This window comes from Barbatula barbatula (assembly GCF_947034865.1).
Source record: "Barbatula barbatula genome assembly, chromosome: 25".
Lineage (NCBI taxonomy): Eukaryota > Metazoa > Chordata > Actinopteri > Cypriniformes > Nemacheilidae > Barbatula > Barbatula barbatula.
The window spans coordinates 13,395,551-13,420,314 of record NC_136788.1 but is presented as its reverse complement, the minus strand read 5'-3'; the positions used below and the strand labels follow the sequence as shown (position 1 = coordinate 13,420,314).

At 39.0% G+C, this 24,764-nt stretch overlaps 1 protein-coding gene across 10 annotated transcripts in view; it reads right to left on the bottom strand.

Annotated features, from left to right (window-relative positions):
* agbl1 (AGBL carboxypeptidase 1) overlaps positions 1 to 24,764 on the bottom strand; it is a 154,474-nt gene that overhangs the window by 76,227 nt on the left and 53,483 nt on the right. For 9 of the 10 annotated variants that reach the window (XM_079450647.1, XM_079450641.1, XM_079450646.1 and 6 more), the window contains 8 exons: positions 24,139 to 24,209; positions 20,076 to 20,139; positions 18,589 to 18,735; positions 16,159 to 16,290; positions 15,345 to 15,438; positions 9,665 to 9,702; positions 2,572 to 2,777; positions 2,139 to 2,307 (listed from right to left, as the gene is read on the bottom strand). In XM_079450647.1, coding sequence (XP_079306773.1) covers positions 2,139 to 2,307; positions 2,572 to 2,777; positions 9,665 to 9,702; positions 15,345 to 15,438; positions 16,159 to 16,290; positions 18,589 to 18,735; positions 20,076 to 20,139; positions 24,139 to 24,192 — 904 coding nt within the window. In that variant the 5' untranslated portion in view covers positions 24,193 to 24,209. Of the gene's footprint in view, positions 1 to 2,138; positions 2,308 to 2,571; positions 2,778 to 5,644; positions 5,682 to 9,664; positions 9,703 to 15,344; positions 15,439 to 16,158; positions 16,291 to 18,588; positions 18,736 to 20,075; positions 20,140 to 24,138; positions 24,210 to 24,764 lie in introns of those variants that run through there. The other variant, XM_079450640.1, reaches the window with a different exon arrangement.

Genomic DNA, 24,764 nt, shown 5'->3' with positions numbered 1-24,764 from the left:
TTTAACATAAGGAGGCTGAAATTTTCTTCCTTGCAACCAAACGAATACGATAGGGTGTTGAAGCAAATAACGTGTAAATGATGCTATGATAATAAAGTAATAAAGAAAAGAAATTCACTTTTATAAAGTCAAGACCAGTGTTTATCTATGAAGCCATCTCTCGAGTTTATCTAAAAAAACAGGTTTTTCTTTAAGAATAGTTTCAATCAGTTCTACAGCAGAGTAGTTTGCTCGCCTAAGCTAGTTTAAATCGTTCAAGCTGGTCTTCCAACCCATCCAGCTAAAAATAGCCTGTAACCCTGACCAGCATTTAAGACCAGCAAACCCCCTTAAGCTGGTTCACCACAGTTTATCATCAGTACGAATTGTGTGACAGATTAATGATACTAAACCACTGAAGTGATCTCTCTTATGTTACCCAGGGGTGTTTTCCTGTGATTTTAGCAGCTAAATATACTAGTAGATACCGCATGAATGAGGTGCTATAACTGCAGTCTACTCGGATGGGGTTGTTGAGATTGATATCTGCTTATCTGTCCAGCCATATTGAGCAGCAAATACGCTCGGCGTCTAAGGCCTCCCTTGGGTCACTTATGCCACCCGCAGCTTTCCGTTTAGATGTTGACTGACATCAGTGCCACAGATGTTAGCATTAGCGATTAGCATGTTAACAATGCTAACGACGGCCCGCTCTGTGGAAACTACTGCATTAGTAAGTGAGAGAGGCTGCGGGCCTGCGGCGCTCTTTCAAGTGAGATAGGACGGCAATATGTATTATACCAGTGGTTAAAAAAAACATACGCACTATTCATTATGATAAACAGATAATCATTTTGTTCGGTCGTGATATCAAGATAAAAGCAACAGTAAACTCATTAGTGATACAAGCCCAGCAGGAAAACTCTTCTGTGGCGTCTGGATCTATAAGTTGTGTGTACACGCAACGATACTCTACACATAAGCAAGGGTTTGATGGAAAGTGTTATTACAGAAATGCAGAACGCAAGAGGTGATTCATACTAACACACCAACACACTCCACTATGCGGCAGTGAGTCAAGCACCCGACAGCGAGACTCGTATTCGCAGTGTCATTGAGCAGGGTTGCCTGGGCAACCACCTCAGAGCTCGCTCCAAAACGAGTGGGTATAGACTATTGTGGGTCAGCGAAGAACAATCTGCTGGTCTCCGGCCAAGAATATCTACTTTTTGTTTTGCATTACTCTGGTTTATTTTGCTCGAAACTGCTGTTCAGCTCCTGACCTGTCAGAAGGGGATATCTGCATTAGGACGACCTTGTTGTAAACAAACGTGTATGCCAAGTAAGTGTGTAACAGTCATTAATTTATACATTACAATGCTATACAGCACAAAGGGGTTGCAGGAAAAATATAAAAACTGCACCTGCATCGGTTTTTAAAATAACCTCAATTTTGGTAAAATTGCAGATTTATTGTTTTCTACGTCCATTCCTACCATAGTAGGAAATTGCTTTATAAATGTCTTTGTTCTGTTGAACACAATAGAAGATATTTTGAAAGATGTAGGAAAGCAAACAGGTCTGCGGCACATTTGACTACCATTGTCATAGATGGTAGTCAATGGTCGCCAAAAACTGTTTGGTTACAAGCATCCTTCCAAAAATCTTTCTCTGTGTTCATCAGAACGAAGACATTTTATACACATTTGGAACAACTCGAGAGTGAGTAAATAATGACAGAATTTTTTGGGTCCCTTAAACTCACGTAACCTAAGCTAACAATTGTATCCCTACGCTGTCAGCAAATTCTCCACGGACACGAAAAATCGCACTTACGAACTCTCCCAATTCCCTTTTTCTATCTGTCATACTATAAAAGCAGTGTAATGTAGAAGAAAAATAGGCCATATTGTGTTGACACAGAAAGACTCATTAAATACCCAGTGCCTATGTGATAACAATTGCAAATTTGGCCAAGGCGATAACGACTTTGTCAAGCACAAATAACCAGAGGCAGTGTGTAAAGGCTAAATCTCTGGAGTGAGACATTCTCTGTGTCTCTAATGGAAAGTATGTGAGAGGTGAATAATAGCAACTATTGGGTGTTTGGCAGAGTAATAAAGAAACCGGCTTAAAAACCCAGGAAATATAGACCTTACCGTAGGGTCCTAAATCAGCATCCCAGCCATCGACAGGCCTCCCAGGAAGAGGAAAGCTGTAGACACTCTTATCTGAGGTCACAGGAATAGGAACTTTGGGATAGCACTTCCGCATCAGCTGGACTGCGGGCTCCACCAGTGACTCCAGAGCTTTTACGGTCAAGAAAGTCTTCAAAAGATTATATGATGAGTCACTTATGATCTCTGTGCGGACGTTTCAACGAAACAAAAACGCAGAACAGGCAAAATGTGTTTTTTACAGCACATTAACACTCACAGCGTCTCGTAATGACCGAAACGGGTTTACTTAGCAAGACCAATAAAAACCACGGTGCGGTTCGAAGGGAAATGATTAAAGCATTAAGAGCAGATAAATGAAATAGCGAAAAGGCTAAAAAAGAAATGCTTTGTGAGAAGGAATAAAAAAAATCACCTGAGTGGTCTGGGAGAGAAGACTCATGCCACCCTCGGTGACCAGGGCCTCCCTGCCAGCAGTCGTGTTAGCGACAAGATGCATACAATGCAGCAGGGCTCTGCGGATAGGAATGTTCTCAAAGCTGGCATAGTTGTGCCAGTCTTCATACAGCTTCAGAAGATCAGAGATGTAGCCTTTAGCAACGGCAGTCCGACAGTTGACCTCTGAAGGAGAATGATGAGATATGTGTACTTTATGAAAAAAGGCAATCAAATTCTACAGCAAAGTTTACTTCACTTTAACTTTAGACTTCAATCAAATCTATTTCAATCTATTACTTTAAACTATACTAAAGAAGAAAAACATGCTGGCAAACTTTCAGTATAATTTCTCTGTACTTTTTGCATCTCTACGTATTGGACCTGTGAGACCGGAAGTCCAACCATAACAATTTCCCATCCCAGGTGATTCTGAGGCGATTGCCGCTTTCACGTGGTGCATTAGTTTTTTTTTTATAAAATGGCAAGGTCATGCAGAGAATTTACCATCAAACCTGATATAACTGAAAAACGGTTTCATTGGACATGTGCGCCTGGACTGCAGTTAACTTCCAGTCTGTGTTTGTTGATCGGTCTGGCTACTGTCTAAAAATATAACTCCTTATATTTTATTTATGTTAATATTAATTTATATAATTATTTTATTGTATATTAATTGTATTAAAAAAACTATTTGTTGTATGTTAAGTTGATTAAATAAACAATTTGTTGAATTTGTCCTGTAGTTTTGTTGCGTTTTTAACAAACCGTATGGTACGTTGACATCTAGTGGTTGAGCTTGGTATCGCAGTCTAAATTCAGAATATTGGAGAGGCACGTTTAGCCAAGTAACGGTTCTTCCCGGTTTCGTTCTTTTTTTATGAGAAATAATCTACAGACAGTCTATCATTTGCAAATGTGTACTGAAAGTTAAGGACAGTCCATGAAGGCACGCAGTAACATATGTTTATGTTGGTACTTTGAAACCATCTATATAATCTTGAACAATAAGGGAAACATTACTTGCCCAGAATGACTGTTAAATAATAACAAAAGCTTCTGGAGGCGAAACAAACTGTTGTGTTTCAAGAGAAATAATCATATCAATTTTTATCTTGTTGACATGTGAGAAACTCAAATATTGAACGGAAGCATATAGCTATAGGATTCATTCGTATTCAAATCGACCTCTTTTCCTCGTGTCTCGCTTTATTAGTGAAGCGTAATAAGAACATACATCATTCGGGCACTAAAGACCCATATCAACAAAGCAATAACATCAGGGCGATAGAGACGTGACACAGAAGCGTGCCACTCTCCGTGTGGTACTAAAGGTTAAATGACAACTTAATTTCTGTTCCTTATACGTCAGTGACAGGTTTGGATATTCTCGTTGGCCCGCAGTCGTTTCTTTTCCGAACGAACAAACGTTTACTGTGTGCATTGTAAAAGAATGTTAAATGTAACGTACGGGAACACCTGCAGACACAGTTTTGCTGATTATGCCAAGATTCAGTATCTTAGCAACTAAGTTAGATGGCACAATTAACTTTGGCCGACTAGCAAAGTCGTCACATGCATAAGCTGCTGGCAAGCGTCACTATTGATTAGAGCCCATCTGCTGAGGATAAGAATGATACCCTAAATCCTGCAGCTTGTTGAGGAAAAGAGGGCTTTCAAGTGATCAGACTAACAATTTGACCTGGGATATGATAAAACGGGCAAAATATATATTAAACCAATCAGTGGCGATCGGTGCCGGCTCTTAAGGGGAAACAGTAATGCAAAGCTCAGAAAAACATGTACTGTAGCCCGTCATGTGTTCACTGCGTCATGTCAAAATACGTGTTTGGAGCATCTCATGAACCTTTGTACATCTTGCATCAGGTCAAAATACGTGCCTGCTGATTTCACATTAGAACAAGCGAGTGTCTTTTGAACACGAGGGTCTCCTTTATCATAATTCCTTTCGTCTGCAGCAGGCACGTATTTTGAGATGATGCACATAATGGGTTCATGTGACGTGGCGAACATGTATTTTGACATGACGCGTTGAACACATATTTTGAATTATTGCTGGCCCTGAAGATCAGGCAGCGATCGCCACTGATACTAATACAGAAGAGGGAACTAGAGCCAGATTTAGACATCAGAAAATCCGGGTGGGGGCTATTTTTATGACTACCGCGTAAAGCCCTAGCAAGTACCTACAATACCCTTAACACCACTCATCACCCCTTAGCAACCAAAGAGCAATGTCCTGGCAACCACCCCAGCATCCCAGGCAAGCTTCTCTTCTTTCTGTTCTTTATTAAGAGTGCGCCACGTAATGAGCGATAAGCCATAACCTTCGCTATTTATCTAAATTAACACGATGTTTGACTCTTGTTACTCCACTGCATTATGAAAAAGAATGTTGTGCTCTTTGGGAATAAACTGCTTCGTGTCTCTGCTTTACGGTTTCAGAATTTCACCAATGTCATTAGAGACAACCAGCTCTTGATAATACTGTTGGGGAAGTGGATATCGTGAGCATAATCCATGGCTGAAATTTACCAGATGTGTTTTAGTACCCACGACGTGTTATGCAAAAGCCCACCTCTGGGACTTTATGAATACCTAAAACAACCACAGGAAGCAGTCAGGATTAAATGTAGGTTACTTTAGTTTTGTACTATACAAAAAGAGATGCATTTAAATTGCCTGCTGTGATGGCGAAGGCCACACTTCTCTAATAAATATGGCTACTCTATTCCAATTGTTCCAGTTTTTTTCTTATTTTATTTCTTTAGGAGAAATTGATTTCGTTTGTTTGACGGATTCATTGTTTTCTGCTTGTTTATACATTTCGATTTATTTAATCTTGTTTTGTTAACAGTTTACCCAAAATATTGTGTTAGAGGTGCATGTTGTCTTTATGAGCGCATTGAAGATCAAATAGCGGGACAACATTTCATTACTAGAGTGCATGCAAGTGTTTGAATAAACCACAACTAGAAAAAGATATGGGTTTAATATTCTTTATTTATTTATTCATTTAATTGTTAGAATACCTGCGTATCTCACCCGTGGTCCCGCCTGGATCCGTGACTGCAACATGGAACAAAGGCCTGTTGTTAAAAGAGCGCTGCATTTCCTGATTACTTTTATATCCTTTGCTAGGAATTATGGGAAATGTAGTTTTGAGTACCTCATGGGTTTGGATTGTTCCTTCATTTAAATATCTTTGTAAAGTCCATTTTTGTGTTTATCTTTATTATCGCTTTGTTGAATGTAATTTCATATGTTTGTGGAGTCTTTTATATATATTATATATTTCTTTGAGGTTTGATTCGTTGAATTGAGACCCCCTGTAATCATAAAATGGTTTGGTCCGTTTGTTTAAAAAGGGTTGAATTTCTATGGCCGAGTTAGTTCTGGTGAGGGATCCCTGGAGAAAACATCGGAGACCCAGAGCGCAGTGTGCGGATGGTTCGTTTATTATAGGTTTTATTTTGTTTTCCTCCTGGTTTTTACGAGATGTGTGATTTATGCATCAGTGGTGGTCAATAAAAAGCAAATGTTGAAGTTTATATGAATGCCTCCTGAAATTGTATATACCCACAGAACAAAAATGACCGTTTTATTTAGCTAGCAGTATTTTTATTTATCGATTTTATTCAATGAAATAAAACCCAAATTTGGTGTTTGTTATCTTCATGCTAGTGTACTCCTAAATGTTGAGGAAATTAACTTAAAGGAACAGTTCACCCAAAAATAGAAATTCTGTCATTTACTCACCCTCAAGTTCTTCCAAATCTGTATAAATGTCTTTGTTCTGATGAACACTGAGGAAGATATTTGGAAGAATGCTCATATCCAAAAAAATTGGCTACCATTGATTACCATAGTAGTCAAAATGACAATGATAGTCAAAAGTGCCCCAAAACTGTTTCATACATTCTTCAAAATAGAATAAATTGTAAATTTCTTTGTTCTAATTAATTTTCTATGAATCTTTTTCTACTATAGTAGTCAATGGGGGCTACAAGCATTCTTCCAAGTATCTTTGTCTGTGTCTGTGTTCATCAGATCAAAGAAATGTATACAGATTAAGTAACAACTTGAGGGTGAGTAAATGAAGAATTTTCATTTTGGGGTGAACTGTTAGTTTAAAATGCAGATTCTTTCTTTTGCATGAGAACAGATTATAGGAATTGATGAGTCATCCTGCACTACGCAGTTTTTTGTCCAATCAGATGGTAGCGCCTGCAACAAACTATTGTAGCTGGCATGAATAAAAGTTCAAGATATATTAAGAACCTGTTGGCTATTTGAAAAATGAGCGAAACAGTCTTTTTGTTACACCAAAGACAAGAAACAAACAGAATTCACATTAAAGACAAAATTTCAAATGAGCTTATAATTTACTCACCCTCATGCATGTCTCGTGACAAAATATGGCAACTAGTCATGAGATATGAGAGAACCAATTAAATAAAAAATAACAGATGTGTTGTCGTATTCACCTACAAATTTGTCAGAAGACATTTATTACCTCAAGGTTAAAGTTATGATTGCTTACTCCAAATAACACAACTGCAGTTTGATCGATGTTACTTTGAATGAAAAAAATAAAACTTGTTTTCTGATTTTGCAAATGAAGTCTTCATATGTAGGCTACTGTATATAAAGTGATGGTTATTTTTATAAAAATAAAAGATAAAACGCTTTTTCTCCGTGTTCAGCAAAAAATCAGAAGCTATATACAGCATGAGGACATTTTTATTTCCGGCCGAACTATTAGTTTAAAAGCCAAGGAGAGCTATGGTTTAGCGAATAACAACAGAAATAAGGTCCATCTCGCACACAAACCTATAGAATGGCATCAGTGCTCGTCAAAGCAATTCACAGGGTCTTTAAAGCAGAGGATTAGATTCACTGCGTGTCTCAAAGTGATCCCTTAGATAGAACTGACAGTATTAAATCAATGTATGAAAGCCTGCCTCTGAAACCGTCAAAGAAAATTCCTCTCTCCTCCTTTCAGAGAAATTCTCAAGCTGCCTACTCCGCTGGTTTCTCCATAAACCTCTTCAGCCGAAGATGCTCAGAGAAGGGCAGAGGGCCGCCGCATGCCCCCCTACAAGGGAGTTTGCTGGTCTCTCTCAGCCCAGAGTGTTCTTGTTTTTCTTGAAGGGTTTGGAAAGCGGCCAATCGCACTGCACGCCCAGTACATCTAATGGAGGCCGGAGCGGAGAGCGTTGGGAACCGGCAGGACTGTTTGCTTTATGAAGGTCAACAGTATTTACTTGCACACAAACAAGGGGTTATGGAATTCCAATATGAAAATAAAAGAGGGAGAGAGACTTTCATGTTGTCCACAATGTGGGAAAGGATTCAGACACTTGAAAGTGTGTGGAACCGGGTTACGAGTGTGTATGTTCTGGTCTATGAATCTCTCCCGAGACTCTTCTAAGGAAGACATGAACTGGAGTCCTATATGACTTTGAAAAATATAGCAATCTTAAATATTAATGCCAAAGCTTGCAGTAAAGGCCCAGTTCTAGGCCCAGAAAAAATCATGAGACATGCAATACGGACTCCTTGGTACGAATAATGCAGACGAAGGGTTTCTAAGAGTTAAACCGAGGAGGAATATGTTGCATCTAGAAATATGGAAATGTCCTGTCATCGCAGGCTCTTATATAATCCAAACGCCGCAGCACAGATCTGATGTGTAGAAAATATGACAATGCTTTGGAAACAATTGCTGGAGGAAATACGGACGCCTCAGATGATTATCAAGAGAAATACAAATGGCGCAGACAAAAGGCACCAACAACTCAGCGGTCGCCGACAGAGAAGAATTAATTGCGCCATCGCCGGCCAGACACGTTTCTTTTAGAGGAGACTCCTAAAAGCCCTACAGAGCATTATGTTATTCAGCAGCCCGCTTGACTGCGGTGCTTCAACAGGTGCAGAGCCTCGATTCTCAAATGGGGACTTAAAGGGTCACACTGCCACCTGCAGGTCACCAGGTGAACCGCAATGGCTGTCAATTTAGCTAAGCTTTCAGTTTGATAAAAGGTGTACTATCTGTACCTTACTTTGTTTACGTAAGAACAATGTCATGCTGTTTTAAGCCTGAGAAGATTGGACCCATGTGAAACAAACAAACAAGAAGTTGGCAAACAAGATGGTAAAGAGATATGACAACAAAACCGTGATGTTCAGCAATGAACTGATTTAATGCAAAATAAATGCATGTATGCAAACTGATAATAGATCAAGTGGAAGATAGGCAGGGTTAGTGAAGAATCATGAATATGAAATGCACTTTTCTAGTTTTGAATACGTTGCACTTTGAATGGAGTTAAGGTTAAAGGCATATTAAAGGCTAACTTTTTTCTACATTATTATTGTTGTTGTGCTGTATAGTAGTTTAGTTTTGTTGCATTGCATGCAAAGACAATTCAATTGAACTTTATTGACTTCTGATTTAGATACTTGTTGCTGGATGCTTACAAGGAATAGTTCTCCCAAAAAAGAAGACTTGTTTCATCATCTACACATCCTCTTGTCATTTCAAACCTAGAGAACCTCTAGAACACAAAAGAAGATATTTTGAAGAAAGAGCCGGCACCCATTCACTTCTATTGTCTGGACACAAAACCAATGCAAGTCAATGGGTGCCGGTTAACAACATCTTTAAAATATCTTCTTTTCGGCGGAAGAAATAAAATCATAAAGGTTTCAACTGACAGGGTGAGTGAGTGACAGAATTTTCATTGAACTACTTTAAAGGCAAGCAGTTCACCCAAAACGTGTTTTAACATACACAATATCTAAACCCAAATCCCCTAATTCAAAGCAACAACCACAGTTAAAAGCAATACATTTCTAACCAGATGCCCATATTGAAAGTTAGCAATACTTTTTCTAGTTGGTATGCTGTCTGAGAAGGTAGCTGCCTATGTAGACCGTGAGATAAGTTTTGGAACAAAGCGTGACATCACGTTTATCGATCAGCATGCAACACAACACAGCTAAGCATGCAAGAATATGGCTCTAGAAACATTACAGTGAAAACTTACTTGAGCGTAACAGCGAAGCAAAAGCATCAACGGCCGCCCTGTAAAACAAGAGAAAACAAGTCTGACGTTAAAAAAATGTACACGATGCACTTCACTTCTGCAGTAGCGTCATGCACGCTCCATCCGTTTCCCCTCTGATACACATGAAGCTAAGTGCCGTACGGTGGGCACGCTTCCAGTTGCACTTAGCATTGGCAGGCTGACGGATAAGCTACGACCATATAAAGAAAGATTCCTGTCATTGTGATCACGGCCGTTTACTTTGCCTCCGGAAGCCAGCTGAATCAGCACCGTCTCCATATTCTTCCACCCGCTGTGGACGGGGCGAGCAAAGAATTATGAATGGCTTTCTCCAATCCGACAATAAATACTGGAAACGGTGTGTCGGTTGACAAAGCGTTGACATTTTGAAATATGGGAAAGGGTTGTGGGAGGGTTCGGTGTGTTGAGATGGAAAATAAGAGGAGATGTCAGAAAAAATGCAAGTAAAGAAAGAAAAAAAAGTGTGTGGTGTTTACTTGTCATAAAGCAGCTAAATAAAAGTGTAAGGGGAAAGTTCACCCAAAAAGGAAATTCTCTCATCATGTATTCACCCTTTTGTCACTTCAAACCTGTTTGACTTTCTTTCCTCTGAAGAATACAAACGAAGATATTTCAAATAAAGTTGGTAACCAAACAATGGTGGTACACATTGGCTTTATGTCCATAGAAGTGAAAAGCTGCCAATATTGTTCGGTTACCAATCTTCATACAGGTTTGAAATTACAAAATGATGACCGAATTTTTGTTTTGGGTGGACTGTTCCTTTAGCTATGTTGAATCCTGTGTGCCATGCTGGACCGCCAATCTTTGTTGTTCATTCCCTGAGTTGAAACCCTAAAATCACAAAACAAGGATTGACTGATAAAGCCTCCGGTTTCAAAGTTGTGCAAGAATCACAACAAGCACAAAGAAGGCCATATTTCATAAAGGCTGGTAGACAAACTCCCATCTTTGAATTTTACACAACACACCCTGTCAATTCACCCAATTCATCACATTAGCATCTTATTGCGCTCTTGGGTTCTTGCTTTCTCTTCAAATGCGAGTCATCCATCCTGGTCCTTCGGTGCTTGTTGCACAGCATACTTCTTTGTGCCATCTGCTACGAGACGCACAAACAACATTATTAAGCCAATTTCACCTCTCATATCACATCACAATTGGAATCATCGCAGAGGGAGGTCAGGGGACTCACGCCATTTGCGGATTTGCCATTGTTGCTGAAAACTGTAGGTGCCGCTGTGTGGATCGATGTTGACACCAAAAAATGAAAAAACAACGCGCACGCACGCTGGATTTATTATCCTCACCGGGTATTTGGCTTTAAATGGTGCTGTTGTCAATTACCCATAAGACTCCATTTCTTTATTTTCAGCCCTTGATGGGACACCCACGAACAAGCCCCAATCCCGTCTTCTCACTGTTTTTCAGGTCACACCATGTGAATATCTTGAAGGCCTCATCGACTACAGACACCTACAGCGTTCAACACTGTTAATTCTCCATCACAGCAGCAATATGTCACTTCCCGTTCTGCAACTGCAACAGTGCATTAAACGCAGACAGCCCAGCGGTAGACCAGACACAAGCTCGGTGACGCAAAACCGGCATTCTGACAAGCCGTTTTACACAGCAGCTTCTCAGTTTGTGCACAGAATTTCATAAAGAACTCATCTCGCTCAGTCTTTGAGTCACGCTGCTTATATTACCTCAATTTTCAGCACCGGGCAAATGCTATTGTTTTCCCCAGCAAACTGCTTGGCACTTTTCCGAAATGACGCGTGTCATCAGTCAGCGCGACTTAAAGTCCCCGGGCAACATCTGCGCATTGATGCTTTGGGCCGTGAGGCCAAGCTATCAGCAAAAAGCCAGCAGGCGAAGATCTGTTGATCTGATCCGCCTGCGCCCCGAGTACTTTTGCTCATTCATCAGAGAGTGATGTTGATTCTCAATGCTGATTCCGATGCTGTTTAACACATGCGTTTATTACGGAGATATACGCTTACAAGTGACCCTAAGTGTCTTGGGACTGGAGGGATTATACTTTTTTAAACCTGTAACAGGGAAAGTCGGGTATATTTGACTTTAACATGATTTTTACATTTTGTTAGTCAACAAGAGGGACACCGGCTATGAATAGCAGTTAAAGGGATAGTTTACACAGAAATGTTATGTAATTTTAAACCTTTATGTGACTCTTTTGAGATATTTTGAGATGTCTTTGTTGTTTTGTGTTTATACAATGGAAGCGAATGGGGGTCAATGTTGTTCGGTTACCAACGTTCTTCAAAATATCTCATTCATACATGTTTGAAATGACATGAGAGTGAATAAATGATGTAAAATTTTATATTTGACTGAATTGTCTCTTTTCTGTCTTCAAAACCTAAAACCGCGATATCACAATAAAAACGCTGACATTATTTAATGTAATGCGACTATTAAAATGTGGTCGATGCACTAAACAAATCACGTGACGCAATGACATTTTTTTTTAAATGCTAATACAGTATGCTACAGCTTCTACAGCCTTGTGACCTCATCACAACGTATAGCAAACCGTTAGAATACTAATTTTAATTCATCACTTTCAATTCGCAATTTGCATTCCATGCACAGATGCTTCAGAAATAGTATGAGCGGTATGCTAGTATGCTATTACAAACACACTCTCCATCTCTAGTGTTCTCTAAAGAACTACACTGCCCACAGGTTAAGTGAAGCATCGCTGTCTAATTGACACTTTAACTAATTAGTGGTCACAGCTTCCCCTAATTGTGTAGCTGCTCTTTAATCTGAACTAAGACCAGAGCAAATCAATGGCACTCCACGTGATAACCTCTCTCGCTGCTTAACTCTGGGACACAGATAAAGTCAAATTAAACCCACAATATTGAATCTAATGCCAGAACTGGATTAAATCCACATCTGATATGCGAGTTTGCCAGCTTGGCGCACACATTCAGGTTTTCTTCCCTGGTGTGTCCATGTGAGAATTCCCATTAGATGGGAAGTGGCGTACTGAGTGCGGTTCTAATTAGATGTGCTTTTCTGCTATAATATGCTGCGTGCATGCAGGAGCTGTCGGCAACTTCACATGGAAGTAGTTTAGTATTTTCAGAGATGGTAGAGAGGTAGAGCGCCCTCTTCAGGCTCTCGTGGTTGCCCACATTGGAAAATCCAGCTTTAGCTGGTAAACGCGTTTTATTAAAGCTGGTCTACACAAGATATAAGCTGCTAAACTATCAGAGACCACCAAGAAACCAGCTACCTTGATGGACATGGACTTGCATGTGGACCCATAGCATTGTTAGGATTTGAGATTTATGCAAAAGTAAAAAATGCATTTTTAAAGATGGAAAGAAGGAAAAGTACTAAAAGAAAAATCTATGATTATGGTAAAAATATGTTTATCCTAAATAATGTTACTAAATTGATTGAAAGTATATTTTTTTGTATTATTAACCGGAGAACCGAAAACCACAGGGTATAAGCTTTAAGCTTTAAGGCATAGATAAAAATCTAGATTTCCTAGAATTAATCTATAAAAAAAATGTGTATCTTGTTTGTATAACAAAAACACATTATATTTGAGACCGTCAGTCTCAATTACCATTCGCTTTCATTGTGACTTTTTCAGTGCAATGAAAGTGAATGGCGACCGAGACTCACTTTAGTGAATGTGAATGATGTTTGCTATTTTCTGGGTGAACTATATTGTACCTTTAAGATTGCAATGGATGCACAGCAGGCTGACAGGGGAAACCGACTGACTGGTTCAGATTTACTGCTCTGTGCAGCATCAAGACACCCTTAACAAGTGTCTGACACTTCAAGTGGGAATGCATTTCCTGTCACCGCAGGTCAAGCTCTGTTTACATAACATCACGTGAACAATGTACAATGTACAAAAATAGACAATGGTAAACCATTTCTTTCTGATTTCGACTTTTCTTTACTAAGTGACATGTGGTGCAATTTTAATTCGTGTCATGAGGATGTCAAAATACAATCGATCACCCCATCAACACTGTCAATCGTGACCCGCGTCCTAACATTATATACCGTGCATTCGGACATAAAACACTGTTGATATTAAAAGAGTCTGTCCTGGCTTTTACCCAGCATCTCACTGGAGTCATATTGTACAACCTGGCAAACCACCATCGTAAAGGACAGAAAAAGAACATGCAATGTACCCCCGACTGAAACCAGGCTGCTGCCAATCATCAGCTAGCTAACAGTATATGCGAATATGTATGCATGCAACGCACTAATGCTAAAGCCCCTCTAAACAACATGTTCTGAGCAATTCAATAGGCATATTTGCACAAATGAGATGTATAATGCATGCAGAATTCACAGCGAGGATTTCAGCAGTTATGATGTAAAGCACTCATTATAAAGACTGCGGAGTGAGTGGGGCATCATTGTGGCAGAGACTGGATTCGCCTTTGAAGATATTTAACTGAAGAATATTATCATTACCTAAATTTATGAATTATAAATGTTACATCAGAAAATATAATTTTAAACGAAATATGGGTATTACATATTAATAAATATTAATTAAAAAATACTAATTTAACATGCTGTATATACACCACAGCGAAACACAGCGAAAATATAATGACATAACACATAACTATACTTAATAGAAATGAACTAGCTTAATATTTGTATAATATGCATTAGCTTAAAATTAGTTCATGCAGGGGGCATAATAACAAAGGGGCATTTTAACAGTGTTTTAAAAAAAACACATCAGGCTTTTTTTTTCTTTTGCACACCAAGGTATTTTATAGACAACCATCATATCCCTTTTATAGAAACCCATCACAGATATTCATTATTTCCATTAAAATACTATTATAACCGTTTTCCAATAAAATCTTCTTTTTTTAGTATATGATGGACATTAATTTCAATATGATTTTAAGGTGTTCTATTGGTTCCCATTTCCGAGACCACCAATAGAATCCATCACATACCAGTACACACCATTAAAGTGGCCATTAAAACCAATTCAATTCTTATTATAACCATTTAAGAAATAGTTTAATTAGTCAAATAGTCAAAATATTATGAAATAGAAATAGTCAAATATACCTGCTCAAAAATGAAAATGTTGTTATTGTTAATCAAACCTGTATGACTTTCATTCTTCTGCAGAACACAAAAGAAGATATTTCAAAGAATGTTAACCGGCACCCGTTGACTCGCATTGGTTTTTTGCTCATAGAATAAAAAGTGAATGGGTGCTGGCGCAGTTCGGTTACCAACTTTCTTTAAAATATCTTCATTTGTGTTCTGTAGAAGAAAGAAAGTAATATAGGTTTGAATTGACAAGAACGTGAGTAAATGACGACAGACTTTTCATGACTGGTTGAACTATTCCTTTAAATCAATTACATTTTCCATTGGATTACTACGGTCCCATGCCCAGAAATAAATCCTGATCTACTTTTTTGTTAATGGATTTACCTATCTGTGCTAGTTATAGTGTCGCGGCTTGAGTTTGCCCACAAAACTCTATGACATGATCTGTTTAGACAGCTAAGTAAATGTGTGTTAGCTCCGTGTCTGTCCGTCTCAGCATCTTTTTTTACTGCCTAGAAACGTGCCATCTGATACTCACTTAACAGTATGCAAGTGCTTGGTTGTGTGCGAAGAAATAAGTTTGAAGACTACGTCCAGTGCTCGGTTCCTCCCCAGCAAGACCGCCGTGGTCACTGAAACACCAGACAAGCAATTAATACAACAAAACATCTTTGCAACACTGCTGAACTTGATAGCTCTAAAAATATTACATTTCATAGTGTGGTATACCGGATCCCCCATCTGGGGACGTGTGCTCGGGATAGACACGAGGAAAATTTTAAGAGACCAAACTTCACTCATGTAAACATGGTATGCGCCCAGATGATGTTTCCTCTATTAATATATACTGTAGTGCTTGCTACAAGACTAGCTAGCAACGTAAACACTGGCGGTGTCGCTACGGCGGATTGTCTTTGGTGTCCTAGGTAGGCCGCATGTCTGCCATTTCACAAATAGATTAGCCTTTAAAGTAAAGCTTAAAAGGAGACTTCTTGTCGGGCTGATAAGTCAAAAGTGCGTTTCTCACGCTCACAGATGGAAAACATAACTTCCAGCACAGGTGTCGTTCACAGGACGCCTGTCATATAGCTGATAAAGCCCACACTATCATCTCTATTCCACATTTGTTGGAAGGCAGATGCATTGGAAATCAAATCGAACAAAGGCAGATTTGCATTTTACAGATTGGCGTTTTCTCGTTTTCCATGTAAACACACATGAGCGTAATCGCACAGCAATGGTACATCAAATGGTGCGGACCAACCACCCCTGAATCACGCAAGGCAAAAATTTAAGATGTTGGTCTTTTGGTAAGATTTAAATACCTGTTCTCCGGTCAGGAGCAAACTCACCAGAAGAACAAAAGACTTGGATGACCCAAAGACAGGCCGCGGCTCTCCTGGGGTTTGTTACATTCTGCCTTAGCAAATCAAGAACCAGTATAACTGCATCTGTCTTCTCTGCCTTCACACCAATCTGACGATCTGGGGAAAGAAAATCATTTCCTCTTTGACTTTCAGAAAATGTGGGTTTGTACATTACATCTTGTTCTTGCAGTGCTTGGCCCGCTACAGGGTTCCTGGTATGCAAAATGTTTTGAACAGTTGGCAGCTGTGATAAAATCTTTAACTTTGGTTTGGAGATCAAAATCAAATTCACTGGGTTGTCTAATAGGAAAATTGGGATATCACAGGAGAAGAACAAAGTCGAATGCAAATCTTAAATTAGATTCAGTCTAAATGTGAACACAAGATTTGGAGCTATGAATAGAGATGAGCTGTGGTAAACATCAAATAAAAACTTCCAATACTAAAGAATCCTTTCTTCTTACCTTTTCATAATATACATAATTTTGTTTTGTGAAATAAAAAGGTTCTGTGGATGTTAATAAATGGTTCTTAAAAAAAGAAGTTTGCTATCGGTATACTTTTTTATTTATGAAAAGACTGATAAGTATAAAAATACTTCCTTATTTTTTATGTTCTTCTCAGAACAGCTGGTAACAAACTAGCAGTAAACTAATACTATGCTTATATTTGTAGATTTAGATTTACTACACCAGTGCACCAACATTTTGTCTACAGCAAAGTCTTAACACTCATTCACGGTGACGAAGGGTTTTTAAATGGCGCTTTTGGATCAGACCCGGGAGGAACAGTAGATGGTGGTACAACTTTGTCGATGTTGACGAGCTTCAACGGAAGAACCTTTCAAATGTCCAAACTTTTTCGCCATCTTGTTTGTTTGTTTGTATAAGTGAGCACGCTTCTCTTCACCATGAATGAGGAGAAATGCAGCGCTCTGTATTATGGTCTTTTTAGCGACGGAAGTCCGCCTTCCAATAAACCGTCAATCAATCGTCAGGGACTCTGGTATTTTTTTTTAGAAACTGATGTCCTAATACAGCATTTTAGTCATTTTTGCAGATCTGTGTAAACGCGGATTGTTTTAATAACGGTGTCGTGTATACCTGAAACTTTTCAAAACCGCAAAAGAAAAACTTTTCAGTTTTTCATCGTGTAAACGTGGCTTTAAAGTATACTTTAAAGTACACTAAACTATATAAACTAAAAAGTGGGCCAATTTAGTTATAAGTATTAAAATAAATAATAAATCAATGGTTCTCAATCTTTTTATGGTCGTGCCCCCCTGTGAACCCATTTGTCTGAACATCCTACTTAACAAACAAAAAACAATTACAAAAACAAATGTGCTGTTACCCATTTTCACTCCCTCAATTACAAATAAGAACCATTTATTCACTCGTATCAGAAACAGCAAAAGCTATTTCAAAGCGCTTTAGAAAGTCACAGTATCGCCACACAGCACGTCAAACATTTATGGACCTTGATGAGGTGCGGATCATTTTGCCACGTGAAGGAGACGTAATCTCTGCTTTGCAAATGCAAATGGTTCATTGAGAAATCTGTGTGGCGCAAACATTCCACATCCCGCTGCAGAAATCGTTTAAATCTACTACATGACCTGACATCCCACAGGCCCACCATGAATACAAGTGCTTACAAAAACAGCTTGTGCGTAAAACGCCTGCATAGGAATGAGTTTACGCTAACAGCAGATGGAGTTTGTTTTTAGATGTGTTGTCTAAATGTCGAAGGGAAACATGAAGACGGGGAAACGGTCCTGCTGTTTTGTCTTACCCTGTTACCGGGTTCACTGGGAAAGACTTCAAAGAGCAACAGTGGAATGTTGAGAGACATGGAGATCCACCAAACTCTTGCTTCTTAGGTTACACAACGTCTAAACATTGCATGCTTGAAGCAAATTAGCCCGTGACCTCTGACCCCTCAGGCTTGAGGAGTTTTACCTGACCTGACTGTGACCTAACCGGTACTGTCTACACTTGCAAGACGAGATGATTTATGTACATTCCACACACGAAGGAAGTCTATTTTTAAGAACGCTATTTATAGGGCTTCACTAATAAATTCACAAAGTCAGCGCCATCTTTTGCCTCAGGACGATTAAATTATGCATCGTAATGTCAAATGAGACATGCTCCTTCAGTGTGAACAGGACACCCTCATGTCATTCCAAACCTCTCTGACTTTCTTCTGCAGAACACAACAGAAAATATTTTGAAGAATGTTGGTAACCAGACAACATTGGCCTCCATTGACTTCCACTGTATGAACACAAAACCATTTTTTTGTGTTCCACCAAAGAAAATAATCATATACAAGTTTGCAACGACATGAGCCAGTCAACTCTTTGCCCCTCCCATTCTCTTCTAGCCTCGCCTCCCCACTTTCGTCACTCACCTCTGTGGCCCACCTTGGCCAGAAGGTGCAGCAGAGGTAGCAGGATGGTGTAGTTGGATGTGTGGCACCTGGCGGAGTTCACCAGAGCCGTCAAAAGAGCCTCGCTGCCTCCTTTCGATATCATATAATGAATCCGTCTGTCGGTGCCTAAAGGAAACCACAGCAATCATTTCACAAAATGTCAAATTTAGGCTGATAGAGGAAACTTGTGGAGCCGCTGGCGTAATGTCGCAAAATGACATCAGAGTTTATTTTCGGCATACTTTCAAAATTTTTAGTGATTAGGACTTTGTGCTGGAGGCTGAAGAATAAATTTGGCTAATTACTTTGCAGTGAATTAATTGCGGATTATGGGATTAGTATAGTACTGCTCCACCTCTACAAGGTTGTTTTTCGATAGAGTTGTTGTTGAATAATGGCCAAAATTAAGATTGGAATACAAGTGGCTCAAAGAATCAGATTTTTTTCCTCGTCTTTTCTTCACCGTTTTATTGAGACTGGTTAAACGATTTTAAAGGTCTTCTGGATTTATAAAACAGTCCTTATTTCTTGGTGTGTGGTCTTAAAGGGACAGTTCACCTCAAAATAAATACGATAAATCGTTCATAAACCCCACACGATTAGGCTATGTACTATGATTTTTTTGCACAGTTCTACAGTGAAGTACGGTTAAATGCAGCTGCTTCTGAAAGCCAGAGGGTGCTCCCGCTCAGAAGTTCCAAATAAGTGCCACAGGTCCGCAGAAGTTGAATTTTCTAGTTAATTCGGTTACTTTCTATCACTGTTGTTCTAGTCTTCTCAGGTATTTTCATCATAATGAAGTATATTTATAATGATGATGTTTGATGGGTGGTGCTTTTTCAAATGCACGTTATAAGCGACACACAAACTCGTAGTGATTTCACATGTAACAGCACTTCCTACTGATCAAGGAGCCATGCTTATCGGACAAGCTACGCACAAACACACAAATTCTCAAGTTACGCGATATTTAGTGAAAATCGTGATTAATCAGGTAGCCCTACTTTCATCATTTACTCACTCTAATGTCATGTCAAACCTGTATGACTTTTGTCTTCTGCAGAACACAAATTTTAAAGAATGTTGGTATCCCAACAATACTGACCCCATTGACTTCCATTACATGACCACAAAACCACAGACATTTCTCAAAATGTCTTCTTTTGTTTTCTGCAGAAGACGGAAGTCAAAAGAAATGTGTTTTGAGAAACATGAGGGTGAATAAATGTTGACAACATTTTTGGGAGAACCGTCCCTTTAATGAGACTACTGTCAACTCTGTTGTAGACCAAGACTATGTTTGTCAGCAGCTCTATGGATTTTTTGTGGAGGTGGGTTGGTCACACACAACTGTATAAAGCACAATGGATGATGTAAAACACTCTTAAACAAAAAATTCAAGAGAAAATGTCAATCAACAAGTTTGTCTGCTCAAGATGTAGCAACAGGGTAGGACGAGATCTCACCTGCTGACAAAAGTTCATCCAGGACATTGAGGACCTTTAGCATGCTTTCAATGTCTCCGGCGTTCTGCAAAGAGCACAGAAAGAGCAACAATGTCACCAACATTGAAGTCTAAAGACCGGCTTAGCCGCTGTATCGAGAACACCAGTTTAGGCGAGATTTAAGGTAAAGACCAGGAAACAATTTTAGCCACTCCAATAACACATTTGTGGATGACATCAATGTTTTTAAGGCCCATGTGATAAACTAGGTGTCGAGTGTGTCCTGGCTGGCACAGTGGGGCCATCCCAAATTTTGCCTGAGTCCCTGTCGGGGTAGGAGTCAAGTAGTGAAAAGCTGCAACAGTTGACGGATAAGCAGCAGGGAGTCCGTAATCTCCAAAGAAGAGACTCCACAGCTGGGGATTCAGGCTTCGGCTCTCATTATAGGGCAAAAGTGTGAGAGAGAGAGAGAGAGAGAGAGAGAGAGAGAGAGAGAGAGAGAACACTGTCCTCCCTGCATCTGAGCTGGCGGTGTTTTCCTGACAGTAGTTATAGAAGCCTATTAGATCTCTCCACCGCCAACTGCACCACACAAAAAATGTCCCCTGCCAGGGAGCTGTCACTCACACCCACATTAGTGCAATGACAACAAAGACCTGTGTCAACATAGAGGTTATACTATAAAAGTCAACAGCGCCACTTTCTGTGGGGGGTGGAGGCGTATTGTTTTGGTCTGTAATAATAGCAACGTTCTAGAAATATCAGCAGGACATGAGTGTCCTATTTTAGTTTTTTATTTTGGCTCACTGGATTGAAAAAAAGGGTTTACGGTAAAATAATATATAAGCCTAACTGTGCTTTTGTGGCAATGAAATATTTTAAGAAGTCATTTTTATTTAGGACTGCTCAATCATTCATTTTAGTCTGGGACTACCCACAAGCTTTGTCTGTAAAAACATGCATATATACTTTAAACTGTGTCAAAAATTGTCAAAAATTGTTGAAAGTGAACAAAATATATAACACTGTCTTTGGGTTTAAAGCACATTCGTTTTTCGGATTAAAATATCCCCAAACCCCAAAGGCAACAAACGGCAGAAATAAAAATTAAAAATTCATAACATAACTACAGTAGATTAGACGATTATGAAGAAATTTTTTAAACTGAGAAAAACAGAAACGTTTATTCCAAACATTGCATTAAATATACTTTTTCATATAGATCCCAAACATCATACATTTCACATCCTAATTCTAAATTGCTTTAAAGGCAAAACTACAGTTTTCCCAGAACAAACTTTCACACCGACAGGATACGGCGTGAACTCTTTTCTGGAAACTGATGGCCTTGTCATCACCATCTGTGATAATTCCAGACAACCATGTTAATTACCACATATTTATGACTGGGACTAGCACACAGAGCCAGCTGGCACGCCATTACGGCATTATTTGCACAGCAATCTTTTAACAGACTACTCCGGCAATACTTTGAATTACGATTAACCGTGTCTAGTTTAGATAAGCATCACCTGCATGGGGCCGGGTTCATAAAATGACATTAGGTCTGTCGAGTCGAAATTCACAGGTGAAATTAGCTGCAAAAAGATAGGTGTTAATATAACCAGGATGTAACAATATAACACATTTCCCGGTTGTTCTTTAATTCTCTAATAAGGAACATCGACTACCCTTCAGCATGAATCATTCATTTTTAAGAGGGTGGTAGGAACTCTGTGAGCTCCGGCTGAACTTCCTGCTTATGCGGACACGTTCCTTTAAGGCCAAACGAAACGGTCTTCCTTTTAGATATGAAATCCATAATATAAGAGAAAAAAATATATAAAATGAGTTACAACTCGGAAACAACAACTTTCCTGCCTCAAATCAAATTAGAGAGAATCCCATGTCAAGGATGGTGAATTTAGGGAGTTATTGCCATGTTTGATGAAAGTCAGTGACTTGGAGGAAGGCCGCACCCTGGCTGTGGATATCGTGAGGCCAATATTAGCTGCACTTGTTGATTTGTGTTCTTATAAACACTTCATAGAGCTGAATTGATCCATTTTAAACTGATTTTAAATAGTTTTTCAATGTTTGGCACACATTGGCTTACGTCACGTTACGTTTACATTTGCATTTGGCACAATATTATCCAAATCTCTATACAGTGCATTCAAGTAAAAAAATGTTTATCACAGTTTTAAATTTGGAGGCTAAAATTCAAAATTTTCAAACATAGCACATGCTAGAAAAACATGATCCACAATATAAATTATTTACAGTAGACCAGCTCCTTCATACTGTAAAAATGTTTTTAATGTAACTTAAAAACTTACCCAGCTGTCTTAAAATGTTTCGTTAATTTAACATAAAAAATATTAGTAATTACATGAATGTGATGCAAATTGTTGTTTTAACTAATATGTTTAAGTTGAAATAATTCTTAATTCTTTAAATTAAAACAACAAATCATTTTACAGTATAGTATTTACACTGACCTGCAATGCAGATTGGCCTCCAAATAAAAATAAAAACGAGATCAAATACAGTTCAAGTGAAAACTGAATCAATAAATTACTATAGAGACATAAAATGAAATGTTCTCCTGTACTTTTGATCCGTTATACATTTTCCCCCTTATAAGATCCAATAAACTCAACGTTTTCTTTAATCTCAGACTGATCTCATAGCCTGGTGTCCTTCCAATTTGAGTTTGGTTCTGCTCTATCCCAGCCTTCTCGGCACAAAACTTATCAGCACGAAGGGGCTGAATCTCATCTAATGGCTTTCACTCTCAATTAATCGCTTTGACGCTTAGAAGAAATAATTTCCCCCCAAGCTTGCTTTCCATGCAGGAGTTGGTAAGTTATCGTAAATTGGCCACATCACCCTCTCCTGAACAGAAGGCCTCAGCGGTTTGTTGACAGTAACCAATACAAATCAGTGATATGAAATCAGTCTCACGTGACATTGTGTAAGCACGTAGATATCATATTTAAATGAAGAACATGAGATTTTATATGTGACGTCATGCAAACTTTGCAAATCTGGAACAAAGTGCTAAAAGAAAATGTACACTTTCATTTAAACAAAGAATTGGCATATCGGTGCGCGGTGGCTGGCCTTATCGGTGCCACACATCCGTGCGTTATTGAATCTTAGAACACGGCAGACGTTTTCAGAGTGTAAATATAATATCACAATCAAATCTCGCTTCATCTGGTCTGATTTGTAAAACAAACATTATTCTGCAATGTTTTAATACCACAAACAAGTATGTAGTAAAGTGTGTAACAAGAATTGATGAAAGCATTTTAGCATTAAAAAAATCAATTCATGTATACTGTAGTTATGCAGCTGGTTGCCAGTAACTTACTGTAGATTTTTATTTATGTAATTTATTGGCAACAGTTTGTTCAAAGATAAATGAATATTAAACAGGAACAAACCTATATCTTTCCAGAAAAAAACTAAAGGATTCTGGGAACCAAAACCTTTTCAGTTTTTTTTTCACATTTTGGTTCCCAGAATGCTTTGCATGAGGCTGTTATTTTACTTATTTTTTCTGTAAGGATAAATACTTGTTAATGTTTAATGATCATATATCTTTGAACAAACTGTTGCCAGTAAATAACATAAATGTAAATCTACAGTAGCCTAAATAACTGGAAAACTGCTACCAGTTATACTATAATTTCTACAGAATATCTTTACAGTGTAATGTTTAAGTCATAAAACACAACGATGTCACCAAAAGCTTATTATATACTCAATTTAGTAAACTCCCACTCACAATAATTGTAATAAAAAAACATTGTACAACTAACACGGCATCTAAAGTTTGACGCTTGAAACTTTACATTACACCACTGTCAACCTTCCATGGAGCTTTAATTTAAACCACCGACTGTCTTTGTAATTCTCACTTAACACACCGCTCTTTATATCCCCAACAGCTATTGCCAGTGGTCCTCCAGCATTAGTGGGCCGTTCCAATGCATGGAATGTGAGAGAATTTGAGCAGACCCCGATATATCCCTGCACACATGCTAACACGCACAAGGGGACAATGCTTGCTTACCTGCAGCGTGTTGAGGAGAACCTCGACTCCGCCGGAGCCGCTCGGAGCTGCCATGGTGGGCCGTGTCCGTGCTGGAGAATGGACAGGGAGTGAGAGGAGACAGAGAAGGGAGACGAGGGAGAAAAGGGAGAGAGACGTCAGACTGAGTGACACACAGGCAACACGTTCCCCCTCTGAGCCGCTTTAACAAGACATACGGGTGCAGTTAAAGCCGCAAGGGGTTTAGCCTGCCGCCTGAAACCCTATCTCTTTCGATAAACCCACGGCCGTTCCAGTGTGCCCGGTCATTGAGATGAGGCCTCCTATTAAAAGGGTCTGACGAGACACGCGGATTAAACCAAGCCGAGTATTTCACAGGACATGGTCTGGAGGGATTTCAAGAGCTGAGGAATCTTCTAGTAGAGCGTTTGTGTGATAAGGAATACAGCGGTACATGCACTTGAATGCGGCCTGGCATGATACTAAAGAAACAGATTTTGGAAAACTTAAAATTATACTGTTGTTTATCCTTCCTCGTGTCGCTTCAAGTTTGTGTGCTTTCAGTCGCATGTGCAGCACCAAAAGCAAAAGTCTTGAAAGAAGTTGTTTAACACAGTTCTTGCCCCTCTTGTATTTTTCAATAAGGA